The following is a 23,796-nucleotide window of genomic DNA, read 5'->3' on the forward strand; positions in this document are numbered from 1 at the left end:
GGGGAGTTAAATTTGTTTAACTCTGTATGGTGTTGAGTTTAAAATCAACACCTGACAGAGTTTCTCCCAGAATTCCTACGTATCCTATGTAGCTCACGCCCACCAAATTTTTTTTATGTTTTAAAGCGATTTAAAGAGTATATAAACTTCAACTTTTAACACTATAGTTTTTTTCACATCAGAATATTTTGACGGCACCCCTGAGGAAGACAGACGGCACCCCAGGGTGCCGCGGCACCCTGGTTGAGAAACGCTGGTCTACAGCACAAGCAGTTTCAAGTGTGATTGTGCACTGTCGTCAGATTTTTGCTGAGTTTTAATGAGGTGTTTTAATAAAAATTGTTTTTGAACAAGAAAATGTTTTGTTGCATGTTTTAATTGTAAGTGACTTTAAATAATAATAGTAGAAACAATGAAATAAGTTTAACACTGGAAAGAATAGTTTTAGTTACACTTACCAAGTGGAGTAAAAATAACACTTTAAGTGTTAAATGACCCCGAGTGTTAAATGTAAACAACACTAGCCAGAGTAACATTGTACACTGCAAGAGTTATTTATTAACACTATTTATTGTAAAATTAACACTGAAAATGTAACACTTCTATCAGAGTAAATTTTACTCTCTGTAGAGTGGGACCATATAAGCTCCCGAATAGTGTTAAAATCAACACTTTAAGTGTTAATATAACACTGCCAGTTTTACTGTGTACATATGCATGTTCTATATTATGAGGACTGTATGGCTAATTCTGATTCTGATCCAGTGTCACACAGTCTACGTGAGGCATCTATTCAGTAGGGGCTTCCTTTGAGTCTGCATAGCACAGCCAGGACTCCAGTGCACGGCGGTGAAACATCCATCTGCAGAAGCCCCCAGTGACAAGGATTTCATTTTGGCAGATAAGGTGAGTCATGGGGAGTTGGTGGGGGGGGGGACTGAGCCCAGAGGGGGCAGGATGAATCCCCCTTCACTACTGCCATACTTTATGGCAGCATTTGAAGAAGGCTGGATGGCTGGACCACTCTGTTCTTCGTCAGTCAGACAGGTTTTACAGGTTTTACAGAAGCCCTTCTAATAGCCCGGCTCCTTAATTCCCGTCTTTATAACCTCGCAACTACAAAGCAGTGTTAGAAACCAACGGTACGGTGGCCCACGGAGACCAGCAGTAAGACGACCTTCAACATGGAGAGAGAAATGATCGCAGAGACCAGAGGGAGTCCAACATTCAAGTGTCTGCCTGAAAACAACAGGTTTTCTATTAATCGAATATAATGTTGGCACACTGTTGACCTCATTTACCTGTGTTTACTTTATTTACCCGAGTTTACCTCATTAACCTGTGGTTACCTAATTTACCTGTATGTTACCTCATTTACCATGTGTTTACTTTATTTACCCCGAGTTTACCTCATTAACCTGTGGTTACCTAATTAACCTGTATTTACCTCATTTACCATGTGTTTTACCTTTTTACCCGAGTTTACCTCATTAACATGTGGTTACCTAATTAAACATGTATTTACCTCATTTACCTGTGTTTACCTTATTTACCCGAGTTTACCTCATTAACCTGTGGCTACCTCATTATGTCTAGGTTTTCCTCATGCAGCTTTTAAAGTAAAAACCTTTATAGGGAGTTAGTGAGCTTCATCTATCTATCTAGACAGAAGACAGACAGACTGGCCGTCCACGTCATGACCTACGTGATGGAGATCACAGGTGGCTGCTGCCCTCAACGTCTCCGTCTCCATCTCTTTCTCCCCCCACCCCCCTTACCTCCACCTCCCTCCCCCTAACATCTCCGTCTCCCCCTGTCTCTCACTCCACATCTCTCCTCCCTCCATTCTATCCCACCTTCCGTCTCACTCCCTAACACTCCCCTAACACTCTTCTTCTCCGACACTCTCCCTCGCTCTCTCCATCTCCCCCTTTTCTCTGAGGTGCTGTTCTCCGGTGTCCCTGTTTACTCCCCTGATTTACCACCTCTGTCTGTCCAGACTGGAGTCTTAGTGAGCGTCACTCTATCACTCTATCACTCCATCACTCCAAGCAGCTCCTGTTGATCCCGCTGAAATTACCCTACAGTTGCTGTACAAATATTTCCACCCTGTTACATATTTGTCAAATGTCATTTTTCCCTGAAAACAAAGCAATAATGTGCTGCAATCCAGCCTGGGTGGTTTTTTTCTGTTTTCCTCAGCCTGTGTTTGGCCCATCATGTCTTTGGTGTATTTTACAGGATTCAATTAATCATTTGTTCTCTCTGGGTTCAATGAAGTGGCCGTTCCCTCAGAGATATGAACACAAAAAAAAACTTCTGAACTAAGTTTTGCTTTTATGAAGGAAGCAAATCACAAGCATCAATGAGGCCTTGATGTGATGTTGGTCCACCCTTTGCAGCTAGAACAGCTTCAGATCTTCTGGGAAGGCTGTCCACGAGGTTTAGGAGTGTGTTTATGGGGATTTTTGACCATTCTTCCAGAAGTGCATTTGTGAGGTCACATACTGATGTTGGACGAGAAGACCTGGCTCTCAGTCTCCGCTCTAACTCATCCCAAAGGTGTCAGGTTGAGGTCAGGACTCTGTGGCAGGCCAGTCAAGTTCATCCACACCAGACTCTGCCATCCATGTCTTTATGGACCTTGCTTTGTGCACTGGTGCACAGTCATGTTGGAAGAGGAAGGGGTCAGCTTCAAACTGTTCCCACAAAGTTGGGTACATGGAATTGTCCAAAATGTCTTGGTATGCTGAGGCATTCAGAGTTCCTTTCACTGGATATAAGGGGCCAAGCCCAGCTTCCCTGAAAAACAACCCCACACCATAATCCCCCCTCCACCAAACTTTACACTTGGCACAATGCAGTCAGACAAGTACTGTTCTCCTAGCAACCGCCAAACCCAGACTCGTATATCAGATTGCCAGATAGAGAAGTGCGATTCGTCACTCCAGAGAACGCACCTCTACTCCTTCCTAGAGTCCCAGTGGCGGCCGTGCTTTACATCACTGCATCCGACGCTTTGCATTTGCACTTGGTGATGTAGAGCTTGGACGCAGCTGCTCGACCATGGAAAACCCATTCCATGAAGCTCTCTGCACACTGTTCTTGAGCTAATCTGAAGGCCACATGAAGTTTGGATGTCTGTAGTGACTCTACAGAACGTTGGCGACCTCTTCACACTATGTGCTTCAGCATCTGCTGACCTGCTCCATCAGTTTACGTGTCCTACCACTTCATGGCTGAGTTACTGTCGTTCCCAAACACTTCCACTTTCTTATAATACAGTTGACAGTTGACTGTGGAATATTTAGGAGTGAGGAAATTTCACGACTGGATTTGTTGCACAGGTGACATCCTATCACAGTTCCATGCTAGAATTCACTGAGCTCCTGAGAGTGACCCATTCATTCACAAATACTTGCATGCCTAGATGCTTGGTTTTATACACCTGTGGCCATGAAAGTGAATGGAACACCTGAGCGAATACTTTTGGCAATATAGTGTAGTTCTCTTACGCCTAATATATAAAGCTATAGACATTGAAAATAATGGGCTTTCATGTCCTATTTTAGTGCACTAGGTTTCAAAAACATAGGGATTTGGAACTCAACCTGGGATAGGATTTCTTCTGGTGTTTTTTTATGGTGCAGAAGACACAGAGACTGTTCAGGAGAACTTTGAGAATACTTTGTCCAGAGCTCTCTCCTAGGGTGAGGGCACTTTTCGCCAAAGACTCGGGGGATGCCCTGAGGCACAGAGGTGCTACAGGAGCTCACCTGCTCACAGAAAAGGGTCCATGTCAAACCAGGACATCTCCATCTCGTTCTCATCACAATGGCCCCAGTGCCCCGTCACGACCGGACTAACCCTGGGACATCCCGCATCCTAGAACAGCAGGACGTGATCGTGGTTGGGGAGGAAGGACTTCACGATGGCCATATCTCGTGATTTAACCATCACATGAAGTCAACGTAGGTGCCCGGGGCATCCATAGTGTCGGGGGAGCGCCAGGCCATTGATTCTCCACAGGCTTAGCTGGATGTCTTAACCAAAGACAGGGACAGGCAGAACCCATCTCCACTGGAGCTGAAGCAGCCGTGGCTCCATCGCAGAGACCTGCAGCCGGGTCTCCAGGGCCTGGCGTCTGCTGCAGAGGGGGGTGGAGGGAAGAAACCTTTGTCCAGCAGCTGATGGAAGTTCTCCGCGATGAGGTGGTGGCTAGAGCACCCGAATGAAAAATTAATGAATGTCGAGCGGTGGCAGAAAGCGGAGGAGGCAACTCAAGGGGCAATCGCCCCCTTAATTACTGCGTGCTGCCTTTTCACCATTTCATTTGGGGAAAACTCTAGTTTGAGGTTGTGTTCAATTTGCCCTCGCTGTGCTGCAAAGTGGACTGGACTACAGTTCCCAGGGGACACTGCTCTAGTTTTAATTAATGTCGGGTGTGTTGGAGCGTGGGTGAAATGCAATGGGCATCGATTAATTACAAAATTCCTCCTGTATTTAAAAAGGTCCCCCACATACATTTTAAACAGAAATCTTTAAGAATTTAGATTCTTAAAATTAATTAGATGTTTGAAAAGTGCCTGTCGATATAACAATGAAGCAAACTGACAAACAAACCTCATAAATGTCAGAGGAACAACTTAATGCTCCAGAAACTGCAATCTAAATAGAGCTCGCAATGCTGACCAAGAACATTAATTACAGCACTGAACTGATTAGGGGAAAAATTTAACTAGCAGAGCAGTGTTTCATATGCCAAGTACAGAGCTGGGATTGGTAGGAAACCTAACTTAAGAGTATTAGTGAAATTCCCTGCGTCCTCATGGCTTTGTGGAGCATTGATCCTGCAAAATGGAGTATGGATCCTCATTTATCCACAGGCACACCCATCTCTACGTCAGTTCATAACCACCTACGAGTTTTCACACACAAAGTCTAGGCCACTGAAATTAGTTTCCATTTGTTTTGTATAATTAAATATTACAACAATACACGTGAGAGATCTCATAGGTTTTTTTCTGGTTTGTACAAGTCGTCAAATTCTGCATTATTCAGAGCTTGTTCTTGCCTTACAAATTGTATTACACATTGGTTTACACAAAACGGAACTCTTTATTCGGGTTGCCCAGGTCCGCCAGCCCGTCAGACTTTAATCTAATAAGCCGTAGATAGGCTGGGCTGGCACGACACACGCCCAGCCCTGGCACGCTAACCAAAGCCCCCCGTCCTCCAACCACTAAGGATGAGTGGGAGAGGGCCCACTGAAGGCACCGTCCCAAATGGGGCTCATTCCTCAAATTGATTAGCATTTAGATTGTATCGGCTCTGATTCAAAAGAGAGGCTGAGTTGCAATGACTAAAAAGTTCCAGATTTCGAAATAGATTTTGAAAATAGTCAGCAAATGAATGCAATTACATGGAACCTTTTTATTTTCTCTTGGTTTAAGCATGTTTTTTTTTCAAACCCAGTTATGTTTCTGCAAGTTCTGCCTCGCGAATAGCGGCCGGTCTGTAATCTAATGACCGTACGAACAGCCGCTCTGAACAGGCTAATTAGAGATCTGTGCATATCATTACAAGATCCCTGATAAGACTCCTACATGCCCAGTCAGAACAGCTTTAATCTTTAATTGAGTCACTAATTGTTATTAATTTTACCATGCTATTACGCCGATAAAATAGGGTCACCCGCGAATGCTAATAAGGACTTAACTGGGGGATTTTCATTCAAAACACTTTCACATCTAGGAGTTTTATCAGCAAGACGTGAATGATGTAGCATATTCATTTAGTATTCTGATACACATCTTTTTTGAAGGCGACCCCCAGCACTTCAAAGGGAATTTAAATAACCCCCCAAAGCGTCCGGTGTCGCACACATGGGATGGGTCAAGGTAGAGGGTCTGGAAAGGCCCCCAAAAGGCATACATTGGGGGGGGGGGGGGGGGGGGGGGGGGGGGGGCTCCTGACTAATACCTATCACACCTGCTATTTTTGTAGCACTTTTACAGAGCTGTTAGACACATTTACTGTAAGAGTGATTTAAAGGTGGACTGCTGAAACTGCGCGGATTAGCCAACTACACTGAAAAGCGTTTGTCAATGTATGCAGTCTATATAAATTTATTGCAATTAATGTTTGCATAACGACGTCATTAAGCAGGCATAGCTACGTGGTCATTGGTCCAATCACCCCCACCCCACACACAAACACAAACACAAACACACACACACACACACACACACAAACACACACATCTCAGCGGACTCATCACTGCATTAACAGAACCTCTCGCCGTTCTATCAGCGCGCGCCTTCCAAGGGCCTGACATTAAGAAGAATAAATGGCACTGGTCTCGCAACACAACATAATTCATCAAAGTCGCCGGGCGCGAGTGAATTAATCACGGGCCCCGACGTCCCGCACCGCGCGTGCATGCTCAAGCAGCAGACCCCGCCCTCACCTGCGTCCTCACGTGCCCGTCCACAACACCAGCACACCTGGAGTTTCACCGCCACGAAGAAATAGAAGACACAGCATGATAACAACCCTCCTTCAGACATCCTACGACCTTACACCACGTCGGTGTTAAATCATCACCCAAAGCGCTCAGTGGATTTGAACCTTATGCTTTGGAGTTACGTTTATTATGTATTAATTGGCGCTAATGTAGCGCAGGTGAGCTTGATGTCCTGTGATGCTTTTTGTTGACCATTTTCAGTAAGACACTGCAGCGATTGCATTTGGTAAAATGCATAATCCCTACTGCTACCTAATTATTATAAAGAAGCACGTTTTATAATCATACACTAAGTTGTGGTTTAACTCGTGAACTTGGTCCAAACCTCTCTGAACACTCACAGACACACATACACCAAGATCGTCCACAGGTACATTGTTCATGAACACATTCCACGGGTCCTGGTTATTCAAATTGACAATATGTCACAGATAATCATCTTTAATTCATTATTACGGCACAGGAAGAGAATATAAATCATTCAGTGTTGCTGCATTATTAATTAAGACCACACTGCTGTTCATATGAGATGGTCTTTAATTATTGACTACACTGTTTGTCTGGCTACTCAACATGTTAAAAACCATGTGATATAAATGCATGAAACCGCGAAACTATATTGTTTTGTCTGCTGGGTTAGAGCGCCATCTGCTGGTTTTATTGTAGTTCCCACAGCAACAGATGTGCTATGTGGCTGTGGTTTGGCAAAGGACTGTTTAGGTAAAAGTGCTTAACTACAAACTCAGAGTAGCACAGAACATTTAAAGAAGATAGCCTATACAACTTTCCAGTTGCTGACTTCCATAGAGCTCAATGCTAAGTAATATCAAACATAGGTATAATTAGGTAGGAATAATTGTTTTCCTGATTTCAAAAACCATCAGTGGTGTTGATAACACAATTCTGCATGGCATAGAAGGTGTTGGTGCAAACTTTCAGTGGTTGTTTACAATCAGGATCGTTGCAGCAAATTCTGGGCCCTGTGCACTCTCAATGTCAGTGGGCCCCTATAAATGCCAGTAAACAAGGCACATGAACAAAATGGGCCCCTCTCCCTACGCAGGCCCTGGGTAGTCAGGTCCACTCCCCCCCCCCCCCCCCCCCCCCCCCCTACCAATCGTTCCATTGTAAGGCGGACAACGTGATCTAGAGGTCTTAAAACTAGTGCTGCCTTTGTCTGGTGCTATTTATAGCAAATGTTTCCACTGGGAAATCTTAAGCTAAATTAGACTGGAGACAGTTGAAACATTTGACATGAACAGAGACACTATATACAAGATATGCAATTCAAAGAATGGTCACTTTTTGCCATGGTAAAATACATATTTACAAACTAGATGCACACACTTTTCTCAGTTCCTCTGAACGAGTTTTTTTATGTACTGCAGTGTTTGTAATCAATGACACATCCAAAGATATTGATCGATTGATTTAGCAGCGGGTGTGGACTCCTCCCGGCTACCATGGACCTTATGCGGTCCTGCCATCATTAGTATGGCATTCATCAAATGTGACATACACGAACCTGAGGCTCTTTGTGTTCGGAAAACAGGAGGCTCGTTCTTTAGATTCCATTTCGTGTGGGCCTCATGTATTAATGGGCTCTGAGATGTAAGTGCTGTGGGCTTGGTGCAAACCAAACAAAACTCAATTAAGGCTGTAGTGGCCTTTGGTTTATTATACTACAGCTGAACACGTTTCAAAGTTTTAATGACAAATGACAAACAGGTGCTTGAACTGCGTTTGGGGCAAAGCTGAACGCACTCACAGCGGTGTCTTGTTTGGCCTGCTTCACACAGGGCCGGTTTCCAGGGACAAAATGGGCTCATTTGATTGGGTACATTACTTTGACAATGAGGACTGTCAATCATTCGAGCCCACGACTAATCTGTGTTCCGGAAACCACTGGAGGCTCAATTTATCCCCATTAAAACTACGCTTCAAACTAAAATGTCAAATGTGAATTGTGGAGTTTTCAGCTGCTGCTTAGTACCTGCTATGGGCGGTAGAAGTTCCATCCTGCTGTTCCCAATGAAAGCGCTGACATGACTACATCTTTACTCTTTACATCCAGCCTTCTGTCTCCCGGAGACACTCTTTCCATCTTCATCCATCACAGTTGTGATAGCCTGATTATATAACAGCAGACTGTTTATCAGATAGGTAGAGGTTTGGATATATGAAATTATGATCCATTTATAATTGATTTTTTAAATTATTTTCTTATATATGCCTGGCATCCTCTAAGATTAGTAGCTAGACCCAAAACAAAAATCATATGCAGACAGGTTCATAGCCAGGGGTTGAAAAAAAATCAGGGGTCAAGGGTCAGCGGTGGATTTAGGTTGTCTCACTATTGTAGATAACATTATCTCGAGCATGAAGACACTTTGCGTCTCCATTATGAAGTATGATAGTTAAGATTGGCTTATTTGTAACCTTAGCAATAAATACATTTGAGAGTATCGCCATTACAACCTAACGTGATTATACACTTATATTCATTCTACATCTTTGTTTGAAATGTTTCGTAGGTCTACTATTGTTTACACAGAAGTCTGCGTGTTTATTCGTTTGCGTTGTGTTTTAGTTCAACTAATATGAAAGAAATAACCACGTTTGAGTAGGCCTATAGGCCTACATATTTCACATGTTTAGTACAGTACAGTGAACTTTACTCCAGAAGCTATAGCCTACTGGTTACTGTTAGGAAAGTTTCTTACAAATCGAAGACAGAATAACGATCACTGCGTGGTCTCTGCCTGTCAGATTATGCACGTGCGAACTTTCACTGCACTGGTGCTCACATGGAAGTTCTGATGGACACAATTACAAGTCTACGCTCTTCTGATGCAACCGCTTTTCTGATGCATTCGTATTGCATTTTTCTAAAGTTTTTTTTTGTAGCTTTAAAACATTTACGAGGTCTGGACCTGTGATTGCAGGCTTACCTGCATGTGAACAAAAACACAAGTGGATCTTCACCACACCTGTTCTGCTCTCTCTAATGGCAGAGATGATCGTAATGTTACCGAGCTGCTTTATTTTCGGTTGTGTCCTATAGCAAGTAAAGCATAATCACAGCAAAGTCTGTGTTTGGGTCTCGTGATGTTTCAGAGTATTACTTTGCATTTTAATATGTTTCCCTGCCAAAAATATCAGCATGATACTCAATTGCGTAAGCTGTCATCATAAAAAATTAATAATGAATAAAAAAACACCAGCAGACGTTTCTCATAATAAGTAGCTCGTGTAGTTGGCAACGTACGTCCTGGAATAGAGTTGTTAACATCTGGCCTGCAACCTTCCGTCTTAAACTTTTCTGCAGTTGTTTTGCAAAACTGATTTCTAATCAGATCAGTTTATCACGTTAACGACGCTCTACTCTACGGAGCTCAGGAGAGGACATGGTGCCGAGGTTTGTTTTGTATTAACTGGTGAGTTTAAAATAGGTAATTGGCTAATAAAAATATTTACAGATACATTCTTAAGAAGGCATTGATCTCAAAGTTTAAGCGTTACCTAACAGCGCATTGCACATTCTGTCCTGTAGGTGGCAGCAGTATGCCAAGTTATGTACTGCTCACTCTTTATACAGAACAGAAATAATGTCTGAGCGAAAACGCTTCCAACTAAAAATATTATTTAACAATTAACACCTACATCATTACCATATCCCTAACAGCAAGGGGACAATAGGTCCGCATATCGGAGAAATTGGTATTAGATTTCAAAATATGTTAAAGTAATTTTCAGTTTATTTACTTATTAGTAATTATTTATTTTTAATTACTCAGCATGATCATTTGCAAGTTCAGTATCTCCACTAAGGAATACAACAAACAGAAATCAGAGTGACGCAGACTGTTTATTTATGCAAATTATTGTATATGGCTTCAGTCTGCATCTAATTTAGGGGAGACGGGTATGGTTGTAACACTTTTTGCTTCAGTACCTGTATAAAGAACATGTAGGTCAAATAATAAACAACGTGTGTGTGTGTTACATCAGATGCTTTAAAAAAATAACATTTGCAGTCACACCTCTGTCAGTCTTTCTTTAAAATTATTAAAAATCAAGAAAGTTTTCTTAGTTGTATGTAAGGTGATGGCTGTAAAGCTGTGTTTAAAACCCACCCCACCCTTGTCAGCCATTGCTGAACTAGCTGTATTAGCAAGGTGATTTAAAATTAACTGGGGAAAAATGCATCACAATTTACCTGAGAAACTACAGTTTAATGTAATATAACTCATATGGTTTTATCTGCAATAGTATAAGTACTAAACAAAATGGGGGCAGTCATGGCCTGGCGGTTAGAGAACTGGACTTGTGACCGGAGGGTCGTGGGTTCGATTCCCAGACAGGCCATGACTGAGGTGTCCTTGAGCAAGGCACCTAACCCCAACTGCTCCCCGGGCGCCGGGCTAGGGCTGCCCACCGCTCTGGGCACGTGTGATCCACAGCCCCCTAGTAATCACTAGTGTGTGTGTGTGTTCTGACTGCACAGATGGGTTAAAAGCGGAGGACAAATTTCGATTGGGGTGTAAAAATCACAATTGACAAAATATGGCACATTTTAAAACATTTTAAAAAATTTAGTCTTGATTCAGAAATTTACTTTCTCACCTCAATCAGGTTTTTCTCTATGGAATCTGCATGTGTGTGTTTACAGCCTTGATATTCACCATTTGGGATCAGGGAGGAATTGTGTAAATACTGGAATGATCATATGACTCCTATCTTATCTGTCATCGGTGGAACTCATGGTGTTACAACTCTCCCCATGTTACAACCATACCCTGTCTCCCCCTAATTTCCTTTAATTAGAAGGGGCATGGCTGTGTCTTTTGTATCCAAGCCTCTCCATGACTGGCCAGCAAATGTCTTCTACAGTTTTGATCTCATCATAGGGCATATTTTCTTTCCACATGTTGATTTTGGCAGGAGATATATCCCCTTCATTCACCAGGTGATACAGTTTTGTGGATGTGACAAACATGAGCTGATTCATGGCGGCCGGTGCCACGGGTATCCCGAGAAACTTCTGGATCCTCCCGACGGTCTCTTCAGGGAAGCACACGACGTCCTCGAACTTCAGCACCAGGGAGGCCTGCGGGGGAAGGTCGCCGTTCGCCCGGAGGCTGGCGGAGGTGTGTGCTAGCCATAGGTGTGCAAGCAGCAGCACAGGGCTGGCGTCCGGCTGAACGAGGAGACCCCTTAACGGCAGGAAGGCCGCATCGAACGCACACCCGCGCCTGCCGTCGCTGAGAGCATGCAGCAGGTGCTCTCTGATGTTCTTGAGAACATAGAGACTGGGCTTACCGTTGTGCAGCATCAGATGAATCCAGGCGCGTGGGTCTCGCACCACTTGGAGCGAGTGAAACGGGTGGCCAATCACCTCGTGGATGAAGGGCAGTTTTAACGACCAGCTCCCACTGCGGAGGTTCAGGACGGGACAGGCGTTCGGGTAGGCCGCCGCGTGCCTACGCAGCTGTTTGATGTTGGCCTCGTCCCTCGCGGTGGCCCCGTTCGCCATCCTTCCTCTCGGTTTCCCTCTCCTCTTCCTCGTTCCCCGAGCGAGCCGTGCGCTCGGGGCCTCAGAGTCGCCGTCATGGAGCTGGACGTTCTGCAGGTGCAGCCTGACACTGTGCAGTAGGGAGTGGAACCAGCCCTGAACGGCCAGGAACCTCCCGGCTCGAGCGTCCCCCCTCCCCCAGTCGCAGGCGTCCACCAGAGAGTCGGGCACAAACGCCGCTTGGGGCACGCGGAGGTACGGAGAAGGGATCGTGAGGTACACAAAGTCAGAGGTGTTGTCGAAAAGGTGCTGAAGGACCTCGGCCCCAGAGCCCGGGAGAGAGGTGATGACGATGAATGGGAGGGGTTCTGGAGTGTTGTCAGGGGGGGCAGTTCCCTCCTCCAAGACAGGGGGGTCCTGCCCTTTGAAGTCGAATCGTTCTTTCTCACGGTCATGAGACATCACCAATAGTTTCAACATACAGAAAAACAGCACTGCAATGAGACTGATATGGACAAGCTTTCTCAAGGGCATTTTCAACTTTCGTCTTATGGTGGAAAACGCAATAGCAAAACATACAATCCACATTATTACAATGTTAATCAAGAAACTGAAATCAAATGGGTAATTTTTTATGATTGTGCTGGGCAAGGTTAGAATGCCCTGACCAAAATAAATTATTTGATGCTTGCTTTCTGCTTTTGCAAATCCTGCAAAGCCCAAGTAACTGTGTCTGGCACCTATGTCTTTATAGGTTGTGACAATGGAAACAGTAATCTCTGTGTCATTGAGAGTGACAGACAGTCTGACACCGTTTTTGCTGTTGTCAACAAACCTGCAGTCTGAAACTTTGACAAAAGGACCATGCATTAGGTACACCACTCTGCTGACAGAGCCGTGCATGGGAAAGGTCACGTTAATGAACTGTGTCCACCTCTTTCTGAACTCGGCGACCTGTTCCACATCTTGTATCCTGGCAATTGGGCTCCCTCCTTGACTGTCCAGCCAAAACATTTTATAATGAGCATCCCACACGTCCATCAGAGCTCCATTGTACTTGTCCAAAGACCTGTGGGCCACATATCTCAGATCAATGTCGAGGTTGTGGAAAAAGGCGCTAAACGAAGTCAGCGGAGACCCGTTGTGCTTTTCTACATGATCCAACACCATTAAAGTCTGGGAGTTGAGCAGCACGAGGGCCCGATACACACTCTTCAGCTCCATAGCGGAAGAGTAGGCCTTCACGGCTTCCCCGCTAACGAATAACGTGTCCTCATTGGAGGACGCCGCGATGACCTCACCAGCGCTGTCACCCACCTCTTTTTTTTCCCATTGCAGCCATTTGGAACACTCGCCTAACTGCCCTTCCCATGGTGCATTGCACTGGCTGGTGGGGGAGGGGCCAAACACCAAAACGTTGTTCAAGTGGCTGTATTTTGGCCCGTACAACGCCTCTGAAACAAAGACCTGTCCGTTGGGAGCAAAGGTAAACGAGTTCTGATCGGGGTGTTCATGTCCAGGGTTGAAGTTGGTCCAACCTTCCAGCCAGGAATAAGGTCGATCGTGAACAATGTCATACACTGCTTGACCCCCTAGCTTCCCAGATTTAAAAGACAGGAAGGTGTTGCCCTGGGCATAGGGCATCGCTGCTCCATACGTCACCACACCCCAATTTGAAAACACGTGCATCGTCGCCTTCCCGAAGTCAGTCGGGGGGTGGGCGGAAAGCTCCGGGTCATACCAGATAAACTCTGTGTGAAGCGTAGCCCAGCGCTGGGCTATGGAGGCCACCATGGGTCCGTCCTTGGGCCGGTGTTTCCTGATCTGCTGCGCCAGCCAGTTTCCCGAACCATTTCGGAGCACGAACGCATCCAGGAAAACCAGCTGACTTTCCGGCCCATAGAACCAGTTGTAATTGGAGTCGGCGATGCCCACTGTTCTTTGAAAGCCAGGGAGTACAGTGGCGTAGTAAAACATAAAATGGGCTCGCAGCCAATTGCTGTCGTTGTTGTCAATGTCAAAATGACGCGAAGCTAAGAACACGTACTGAGTGATGGATTTGGCCGTGTAACTTCCGTACGCCACACCTTCATCCAGCGACCCGTCTACCATGTGGTTTAGGAGAAACATGGTCTTCTCCATGTAGTTCACCGCAACCTGTTTCCAAGCCATGGTTTCAGGATCGTTCTGCACCCCCATCACGATGGCGCCGGTAAGGAGGGCTACTACGTTTGTGGTCTGGTGGTTCTGTAGGAACTGTTTCCCCCAGCTTCTGTACTTGGACAGCCCATAGAGGCCCTTCGTGACCGCCCGTATCTTCGTAAGATACTTAACCCTTCGTTGTGTGTCTAGAAAGCTATAGATGAAATCATAAGCTGTAGCAAAACCAGTGAGGGAGTGGGCCATCGGGACCTCATCGTTTGGGGCGCTAGTCACGAGCCAGTCAGGGTATTCAGACATCCGATCCATGTAATTTATTAAGAACCGAGAAGCGGCAGAGTCTTCGGGCCGAAGGAGGCAGTAGAACGCAAGAGGGGGCAGGTTGTTGCCATAAATCTCGTTCCATTTGCTGCCAAAGTCCTCATGGTTTATTGGGGGCAGGTAGAAGTCTGGGCTCTCTAGCATGGTGGTGACGGCGTTCTGGATCACTTTGAAGATGTGACTGTGTGTCGTGGTGGCTTTCTTCTTTAGCGTCTCCACCTCGGTCAGGTCGAAGTATAGGATGGGGTGAGTCTGCGATGTCTGGCGCCCCCCGTGCTCTGCGTCTGTGTGGAGTCTACCCTGCTCTGTGCTCTCACTGACGAAGGCATATTTGTTTGAGTGGTTATAAGTCCCGTAGAAAGACAATCCCAAGTTCACAAGACACAGCAGAACTCCCAACTTCACTAGCCACTCAGCAGCCATGATCCAAAAGACAGATGGGATTTTTTTTTTCCTTTTAAGACAGTTCCACCTAGAAATGTGTTAATAATTTTCAGCTCCAGCGGAGTGGGTGGGTTTTAAAGTTCTTGATAAAAGTCTTATTATACGCAGCAAAACGTGCATAGTCAGACAACTTTATCAGTTCGCGACGGGAACAAAACTTACTTCTATCCTAGATTCACAAGTAACGGAACATCTTGCTGAACATACCTTCTGATTCAAATGTGCACCCAGTAAACAGTCCTTAGTTGTCATCGTCAGGGAATGTTCAATAATTCCTTGTTTAATCCATCACTTTTGAATCCTTTAGGCTTGTTTGGGAATTTGTTTTGCGAGGCATCCATGAAATATATACAATGCTTCCTCGAATAAACGATATCCACTGATAATAAAATTCGTATGAAAGTCGAACTGTTTGAAACCTAATACACCTTTAGTATTGATCACACCTCATCTTGCGGTGTAAACGCGCCAGATAATCCAGCCTACTCCAGGTTGTTCTGAACAGTTTACTCTCGGCATGGTAGACCAGTTTATATAACCCACAAAAAAGGTCTGTCCGGATTTCAAGTCATCACAAGCAGGTACAGGAATTACTGTCCGAAAGTCGTTTTACATAGACGGTAACGTGTGGTGTAATGTTTTATTAGTTCAGGCGAGCGGTGGTCTGAACTTCAGCTGTTTGGCGACACTAAAACATTCATCTGTTCCTCCCCACTTCTCAAGTAGCGAACTGACACTCATTCTTACACAAATCCGTAGTTTGTCGATAGATGGCGTGCTGCGTCGTTCGATTAGTTCCAAAACTTAAAATTCATGTGCAAGTGATGAATACTTAAATGTTGTTTTGAAAGTAAACCTATATTCTTTAATGTCTCATTTTTCCTAATGAATAGACATCTAATGAATAGATCCAAGCAGTTTATTCTTATTAATTGAATCACGGATGTAAATGTTTTAATATGTATAATCAATAATGCTTGCAAATTTACCGTTTAAATAATTGAATAAAAGGTGATGCATTTAATTGGTGGCATTACACAGTAGATGTAAAATAAATAGAATCTCTTGTCCTGTAAAATCTGTAACCTCATACTAATGATAAATTAAGGAGCTCAAAAAGGTTATTGTGCATTAAGAACAATTTATTAAACATCTAATTTGCGCAATCTCATTTATACAAATCGTAGTCATGTCAAAGTGTCAGCAGTGTTTTATTAGTCACATTTAATCCAGGTGGTGTGTAGTAAGAAATGAACTATACAATCCAAACAGGCTGTTGACGACAGGGACCTGCTGTTTCTGACGGGTTTCCCAGTACTGATGAAACAGAACGTTTCACATCTAATTCATGAATGACTGCTGGTGCTTCTTTTCACATTTGCTGAGGACGTTAAACATATATTTTGAGAATATGACAAGCCAGCTATATCAGTGCTGATTTAGCACAAGTACATGACTTTAAAAAAGGAGGATTGTGACGAAAATGTGTCATGGCATGTTTTACATTTTATAGGAATTCCTTCTTTCCTGAGAGCTCTGGTCTGTGTTTCAGACGGGTTAACACTTGTCTCCGTCCCTCCATTAGTGGTTTTACCATTACCTGGTACCAGAGGCAACGAATAAGGCTCAAAAGAGAGAAAATGAGAGAATTTACACAAATGAAACGCTGTCTTTTTCAATCAAGGCATAACTTGCCATAACATTGATATTGCTGTCAATAATGAGCCAATTGCAGTATCATTAATCCTGTTTCTTGGGTTCAGAGGCGCCCCCCCTTCTCCAACGGGGGGCTGCAGCACGGCCCCCCTGGCCCGACAGATCGCCTTCATCTGCCTTCTCACCGCCCGTCCTCACGGCACTGCACATCCCACAGACGATCACGCCGATCACGACCACCGGCAGAGCAAGCAAGACGCAGGTGAGGGAGCCGTTGGCAGCATAACTCACCTGGGCAGGTGGAGGGAGATGGCAGTCCGTCATACACAAACCGTGACGGTGGGCCCGGATATTTCGGGCTGACGTTTGATCTGGATGCGCGCTTGTTTTGGGCACTGTATGCAAGAATCAGCATGACCCTTGGCCTTCTGGGAAGACCGCACGTCTCACCTTTACAGCATCTCGCGCGCGATAGTAAAGCCTTTTCATCTGTCGCAGGAACCCGTTGCCTCCGAGTAGCTGAAAGAGAGACGAAGCCAATGAGCGCACCCGGCACACGTCCTGCTCGGGAGGGGGTGTGACACCCGACCAGGAATTTCTGGAGAACTGCGGACAGGATCGGACCTCGGATCGTCCGCTGAGGACGCTGTTGAGAAACCGAAGCAAATCTTCGATCTTCTCCACTTTACGACGTGGCAGATAATATCCGTCGATGGACATGTTCATCACAACGAGGGAAGGCATTGGTAACTCACTGAGAACAGCAAGCACCAGACAGTTTAGCACACACACTATCGACACGAGGCACATGAAACTTATTCCTCATTCTTATAGACATCAGAACTATAGCGACTGCTATCTAGGAACCCTTAATCAAATCCTCCAAGCTTACCCCATTATGAAGCTATTTATATAGTCATTTCCATTCATACAGCCAAACTGAAAGTTCCTGCAATACACACACACGGGCACATTATTTTATGTCAAATTCGACAGATTGGGAAATGATGGCATTGAACTTCAATCAATCAATCAAACTTCTACAGATCAGTTTCCTTTTGATTCTCATTTGTGATGCTTCTACTCACATGTTGTAATGGTCTCTGTGTTCAATGGCCACTCGCTCTGTCAATGCTTTGTAACTGTAAGAGTGGGTGAAATGAGTTTTTGACAGTGCATGTTTTCAGAGCTCAGAACATTCACCATGCCTATGAGAAGCTGGTCTCTCACCGAACGCTCTCAGGAGTTAGATTCCTCTCATCCACTATAGCTAAAGCTACAAGTTTACCTGGAAAAGCAAATGATAAAACATGAGAATATTTATGATGACAAAATCTACTAATATTATTTGACTTAACTCATAGGATTAATTCAATTATGTCTTCTTTTGGGATAATCCATGCTTATTTTAATGTGCTTGTGTGTGTGTGTGTGTGTGTGTGTGTATATATATATATATATATATATATATATATATATATATATATATATATATATATATATATATATATATATATATATATATATATATTAAATTACATATTTATATTATATATATGTATATAGTTGTGTTTTGCTGGTGTAATGATACTTCTTTCTCCCATCTGGTAGAGCGTGAAGCTGTCCATGTTTAAATAAGAAGGAAAGCGTTCTCTATCAACCCAGGCGGAAAGATTGCCATCGCGTTCCTCTGGAAGAAAGAAATGACAGACATCTTTTTTTTTTACCTCCAAGAGTAAACATGCATTAAAGGCATAATTATCACAAATGCATGTAAGGACTAATCTGTTAGTTCTGTGTAATTGACACAAGACTAAGCTCTTCTTCCTCAATGCTCAAACTGTCTCATTTACAAATGGGTGACGTACTCCCTTAAGAAAACATTCTTTGATAGTATTCGTTCGAACAGACTATAAACACACGTGGAACCACACAAGGGAACGAGTTTGTTTTTTAAGCAGGATATTTCCACTGAGTAAATTGACCAAGAGGGCGGGTGGTAGATGTACTAATCCATGACATTCGAAAGCTTCAGAAACGCGGGACTGGGCACTGAACACAGGACTGAAGACTTTCTGAGATCTCTGTTCACTGCAAAGACAAGTGGCCTAAACCAGAATGATTTCCTAAGCACTGTATTTTGTTATGAATTGTGGAAGCGCTTGCACACCTGAAGGTATGTTGAACCGGTTTTACTCTTTGTTGATTTATACTGCTCCTCGTAAGTCTTATCTAGTGCGAGAATCACAAGGTGATGTTCTACACGGACACTGAAAGTAGGTCTAGTGTCCTAACCTGACAACTGGCTGCTTTAAAGTTAACATTAGAAGACTAATCATAAGTTTTGAAATACTGCAATATTCAGGACTGGCCTGATCTGTCTCTAGGCTGTTCAGCTTGACCTGCATAAATCAAATATAATAATTTGCCTTGCAGTGTAAACACACCCTTTACTAAAGCTTTACTAAAGAAATAACAAATCCCTGACCATAGCCCTAGGATTTGGACAACATTAAACAAGTTTTCTGGTCTTCTTTTAAGGGAGCACAAACCCTACTCCGCTGGCCATGATGAAGAGGAGCGGTCAGAAGGTTTGAGAAGCTGCCTTCATGCCCCGCGCCTGATGGACGTCCTGACCATCCGCGTGATGGAGAACTCCTCCGACACCTCCGTGTTCCGCGTGCAGGCGCACTGTGGCGACCCCTTCCTGCTGGCCTTCTGGCTTCAGAAGGGCTTTTTTGACAACGGGCAGGTACAGCAAACCAACGTCTTGGTGCATGAGGACAACAGCGTGGTGGAGTTCGTGCTCCGAGTCCTGCATCGTTGCTCACGGCTACCCAACGACTACTACTTGACCCCGTTCCTGGTGAACCTCTGCTTGGACGCCCTGGCCTTCCACTACCAGCTCCCCCCGCAGCCCGACTGGGATGGTACGATCCGAGAGGCTATGAACGGAAACTGTCTGGAGCTCCGACGCTGACATGTTTCACGCACGGTTCCTTCACCACAGACGCCTTGGCTTTCAGCCATGTCATCAATTTCAAACAGCTTCTTTCTAAAGCAGCCTCTCTGGCCCAAAACCAAGTTCATGTGTTGTTGCAAGAAGCTGTTTAAAACAAACAAACAGGTTTCTCACCGTTGTAGAGATAGTACGTTCCATCTTTGAACACTGCGACACATGGATTATTTTGCAATCTTATCTCCTGTGGTTGAAAAGGGAAGGCAGAAAGGATCACGATAAACCTAAAATTAACCTAAAACACTGTATTATGAACCAGAAAAAGGACTATGATAACAGAAGAATTTCACCTGTGGTAAAACCTCTTGAGATGCAGAGAAAAAATACGTGTAGATTACAAACTCAGATGCCGCTTTTTGAAACTGGACCTGAAAAATGTACAAATATCACAAGCCGCTTGGCAGTTTCAATAGGACAACAGAGCAGAATTCTTACATCCTCTTTTTGGGTTATATGTTACTGTGCGACTAAATATTTCTGTAATAGCCTATAAAGTTCCCTTAACTAACTTTAAATTACGAAATTTAGGAAACCATGAACTTCAGCTTTAATAAACCATAAGTAATGTTACCAGGATAACTAACATCTATGTTAATGGTCTTCAGTGCAACCAGTATGCAAACAACCTATGACGAACACTGACAATTGGAAACAAAACTTAATTGGAAAGGCAATAATTCAGACGGTTAACACTTGCTGTCCCTTGGGTTTGAAACATACCATCGATTCTCAGTCAAGTTTCATAGTAACATTAGGTAAGAGGACCCTTCATATAAAATATAAGTGCATTTGCTTATTCAGTGCACACACAAGTGCCGTTGGGTGGTTGTTTGCGGTTGGCGCACCTTCAGACGCGACCTCCCTCCAACGTACACGAAGACGACGTCATGACGACCTGTGACGTAGCGGAACTGTTTCGTGCTCGTCAGAGCCCTCACTGTCGGCCTGTGTTTAATCAGACACGGACAAATGAACCCAGCACTACACAGACCCTGCCCCGGGAGGCCTAGTTGCAGCACACAGCACGAAAGGATGTGGTCGACTCGGTGGGCGTTTGATTAGGTCTGAGGCCTTTACAGGAGGACAGCTGTCCACGGCCACAGTTAGGGGATCGTCATGTAAAGTGAATTAAAGTCTGCGTCTTTGCAAGAGACATGTGCCAGTGTGCAGTGAGAGATGTATGGCACGGGCGTACCCTGCTGCTCTGTTGGTGAAGTCCATGATGCCGTCCTTTGTTCGAGGGCCTCTGTACTCGAGAATCTGATCTCCTTTGACACTCGAGGAAACAATAAAATCCAGTTATCCAGTGTTAAATGTGAGCATAAATAATATTTGTCCCATCTGGTCTGTTGTGGCATTTTCATATATGACCATACAGTTAGTGAGAGTGTAATGGGACAGATAACTAAAGATGAACCTCATCTTAAATGCATCATCTAAGAGATACAAACACAGATGGGATTGACTGACTGAGATGCTTTATCAAAAATGTCTAAGTATTGCACTTGTTACAGACAGTAATATGAGCTGTGGGTGTTTGAGCTCTTAAAGTTACTCACAGCATTATTGATGGATACCCACGGATATTAAAGTCTGTGACAGCATCTGAAAACAGAGAAATTGTAAGTGCTCAGAGAACATACTTTCTGTTCACGCGATACCCTCCCAACAGATGAGTGTGTGAGATTAAACAGGAGTGAGCTTGGAAGATGTATTTTCTAATAATGGAAGAAGGTTGTAAAGTCGTCAGATACATCCGATACATTCCTGTCCAGGAAAATTTCTCTTCCAAGTTATTTAATCTGGTTGTTTTATCTATCTAGTGAGTAAACGCTCTCATGGTCAATGATTATACATTTAAGAATGAGAATGGAATGTTGTTCACACTTGTATTTTAACATAAGGGCCATACCCACGTCGGTGTTAACCAAGGATTAAAATAATGACATAGTGCAACTCAATTCAATTCTCGGTTTAGTGTGTTCATTGTTGGCGCAACCCACCCTGAATTGTCTGTTTTGTCAACACATCAAATACCACATGGACAAAAACCGTGGCATTTATTTTCAGTACTACACATACTATACTATATTCACCCTGTGCTGTCTTTTGTACTAACATTATAGTGAGCATTCACTTTAATAACATTACAGGAAGCTGTATGAATAGAAATGGGAGAATCCATTAGCATTTGTGCAAAATGACATGTGCAACATGGTTCTGCTTAACGGGCCTACGTAGAATTAAAGATCCAATAGGTCTTTTGATCTTGTTTATAGACAAATGCTATAAACATTTCCCTTTCCAGAGAAGGACCCGAAGACATTTATGGTTGCTGATAATGTAACTGGTGCTGTCTGACCATCTGTTAATTAATAACTGAAGGATAATGCAGAGATAGGCCTCACTTCAGTGAGAGACTCTTCTGAGATAATTAAGCTTTAATCTTATTAGTACGGCTTGCATGAATGGTCTGCCTGCTATAATGTGTTTAGAAACACAGCAGTGGCCCACTGACCTCAATCCAGAACCTAGGTACTGTATCAGGTCGGAATTAGGCCTATGTGTCCCTTATTTAGTGACAGGATGCTCTACTGTGAATGTGTTCTTACGCATTAACTTTAAATTGGACTCACTGGTGTAGAGCGAGGTGTCCATTTTCCCAACGTTAACAGGTGAGCCCGAACTTCTCAACTCGGCACCCACGTCATACCATATCGCGTCAAACGTCTTGCAGAATTCACACCACGGAGCGTAAAACTGAAATACATAGTAGTATTAGACAGGTAACGGAAGGGCAGAGAGGTTGTATAGCAAAGTCAAAAGTAGACCTATTACAGAAAAATACACTCACTTGCACTAGCCACGGTTCATTCCCTCGGTACTCATTAAACCTACAACGATGTATCCAGATGAAAAGGCACATAGTCAATTGCATTTAAGTATATTTTGCGTAATGAACAAACATCTTGACCTGATATTAGTGGATAATGGATCGTGGTGTATGTTAAAGAAAAAAAATCACCCAAGATGAAGAAGAAGGAAACCGGCCTACCTCTCACCCAGTTCATCTACATATGCAGACACTCCAATGCCAAGTGTAAGCACTGAGTCAACAAAACATGGCATATCAATAATAATAATAGCAACAACAACAACAACAACAACAATAATAATAATAATAAATGATGTAAGTGTACGAAGAGTGCTGAAAGCTATAGTCTACATATCATAATAGTATGCGTTATATTTCATGTGTCACGGCCTACCTGAAAAGATAAGGTGTCTTGCCATTGTAAACGGTGAAAAGTGAACAGAAAGAATTGAGTTGTGAGATTACTACTGGTCAACACACCAGTAACCGACTGACGCTGACACGATTAGCGGAGGGATTAAAGGTAAATCTGGTTACACACATATTCCCCTCCACTAATAACATCATGTCTAAAATATTTATTTGACTGACTAACAGACAGACTGACAGCCAGATAGATAGATAGATAACTTTATTAATCCCAGAGGGAAATTAGCATATTGCAGTAGCTCGAGTAACAACACAAAATAAACACTCAAAATATATAACACAGGGGACAAAACTGCCAATAAGATTAAAGTTATAACAGGTAAGGGTCAGTGTTATGTAAATAATCGGCAGACTTCACCTGTATAAATGGTGAGTGCAGTAATCAATGGGAGTGGTATTATTTATAATAGTGTATATTACTGGACACAGAGCGGAAGAGATGTACAGTGTGATCGCAGTCGGTACAAACGATCTCCTGTACCGTTCCTTACCTTACACTAAAATATGAAACAAATAATGTATTCTTTACCTACTTTTTGATTCAGATATGGGTTTCAAACATATCTCTGGAGTCGTTAAACGTTTCCCTCAACATTAGATGGCGCTGTCGACATATATTCTGGTTGTTCAGCTGGTTTCTTTCGTCCAACTCAACTTCCACTGTGTTCTTAAAAAGAAATGAGATAGGTCTGTATTTAGATGAGACATCTGTTTAATGTTAATTACTTTATAACATCACATTTTATAAATACATCGCGAAATTATTAAGGGAAAACACTCCGTTATGTCCTTTCTCGTTTATAATGTTCTAGGTGGTATATCCTATATTTTCGGGACACGTGACCTGTCTG

General features: G+C 43.6%; 3 protein-coding genes across 3 annotated transcripts; 1 reads left to right on the forward strand and 2 right to left on the reverse strand.

The window, feature by feature from the left end:
* Positions 1 to 10,349: 10,349 nt before the first annotated feature.
* Positions 10,350 to 15,645, reverse strand: dsela (dermatan sulfate epimerase like a). Its single transcript, XM_076982061.1, has one exon. It carries the CDS (start codon positions 14,943 to 14,945, stop codon positions 11,346 to 11,348), a length of 3,600 nt encoding a protein of 1,199 aa, XP_076838176.1. The 5' UTR covers positions 14,946 to 15,645; the 3' UTR covers positions 10,350 to 11,345.
* Positions 15,646 to 16,160: 515 nt separating this feature from the next.
* Positions 16,161 to 23,132, reverse strand: tmx3a (thioredoxin related transmembrane protein 3a). The gene is made up of 16 exons (XM_076982046.1): positions 22,911 to 23,132; positions 22,697 to 22,748; positions 22,496 to 22,535; positions 22,278 to 22,401; positions 21,201 to 21,246; positions 20,837 to 20,917; positions 20,487 to 20,586; positions 19,932 to 20,009; positions 19,759 to 19,825; positions 18,214 to 18,312; positions 17,853 to 17,910; positions 17,711 to 17,764; positions 17,515 to 17,571; positions 17,247 to 17,376; positions 17,073 to 17,141; positions 16,161 to 16,913 (listed from the first exon to the last, which is right to left on the reverse strand). Exons 1-16 carry the CDS (start codon positions 22,933 to 22,935, stop codon positions 16,707 to 16,709), a joined length of 1,287 nt encoding a protein of 428 aa, XP_076838161.1. The 5' UTR covers positions 22,936 to 23,132; the 3' UTR covers positions 16,161 to 16,706.
* Positions 17,009 to 21,533, forward strand: LOC143483225 (uncharacterized). Its single transcript, XM_076982047.1, has 3 exons — positions 17,009 to 17,368; positions 18,234 to 18,798; positions 19,164 to 21,533. The coding sequence occupies exon 3, from the start codon at positions 19,246 to 19,248 to the stop codon at positions 19,600 to 19,602; it is 357 nt and encodes a 118-aa protein (XP_076838162.1). The 5' UTR covers positions 17,009 to 17,368; positions 18,234 to 18,798; positions 19,164 to 19,245; the 3' UTR covers positions 19,603 to 21,533.
* Positions 23,133 to 23,796: the final 664 nt, after the last annotated feature.

This window comes from Brachyhypopomus gauderio, chromosome 19 (assembly GCF_052324685.1).
Source record: "Brachyhypopomus gauderio isolate BG-103 chromosome 19, BGAUD_0.2, whole genome shotgun sequence".
Taxonomy (NCBI): domain Eukaryota; kingdom Metazoa; phylum Chordata; class Actinopteri; order Gymnotiformes; family Hypopomidae; genus Brachyhypopomus; species Brachyhypopomus gauderio.

Coding starts and splice junctions, on each gene's coding strand:
- dsela (XM_076982061.1), bottom strand. CDS start 14,945: ATGGCTGCTGAGTGGCTAGTGAAGTTGGGAGTTCTGCTGTGTCTTGTG.
- LOC143483225 (XM_076982047.1), top strand. CDS start 19,246: ATGGACGTCCTGACCATCCGCGTGATGGAGAACTCCTCCGACACCTCC.
- tmx3a (XM_076982046.1), bottom strand. CDS start 22,935: ATGGCAAGACACCTTATCTTTTCAG. Junction 20,918..21,200: donor GGGTATCCATCAATAATGCT/GTGAGTAACTTT, acceptor TGTTTCCTCGAG/TGTCAAAGGAGATCAGATTC. Junction 18,313..19,758: donor AACGTACTATCTCTACAACG/GTGAGAAACCTG, acceptor TCTTTCTTCCAG/AGGAACGCGATGGCAATCTT.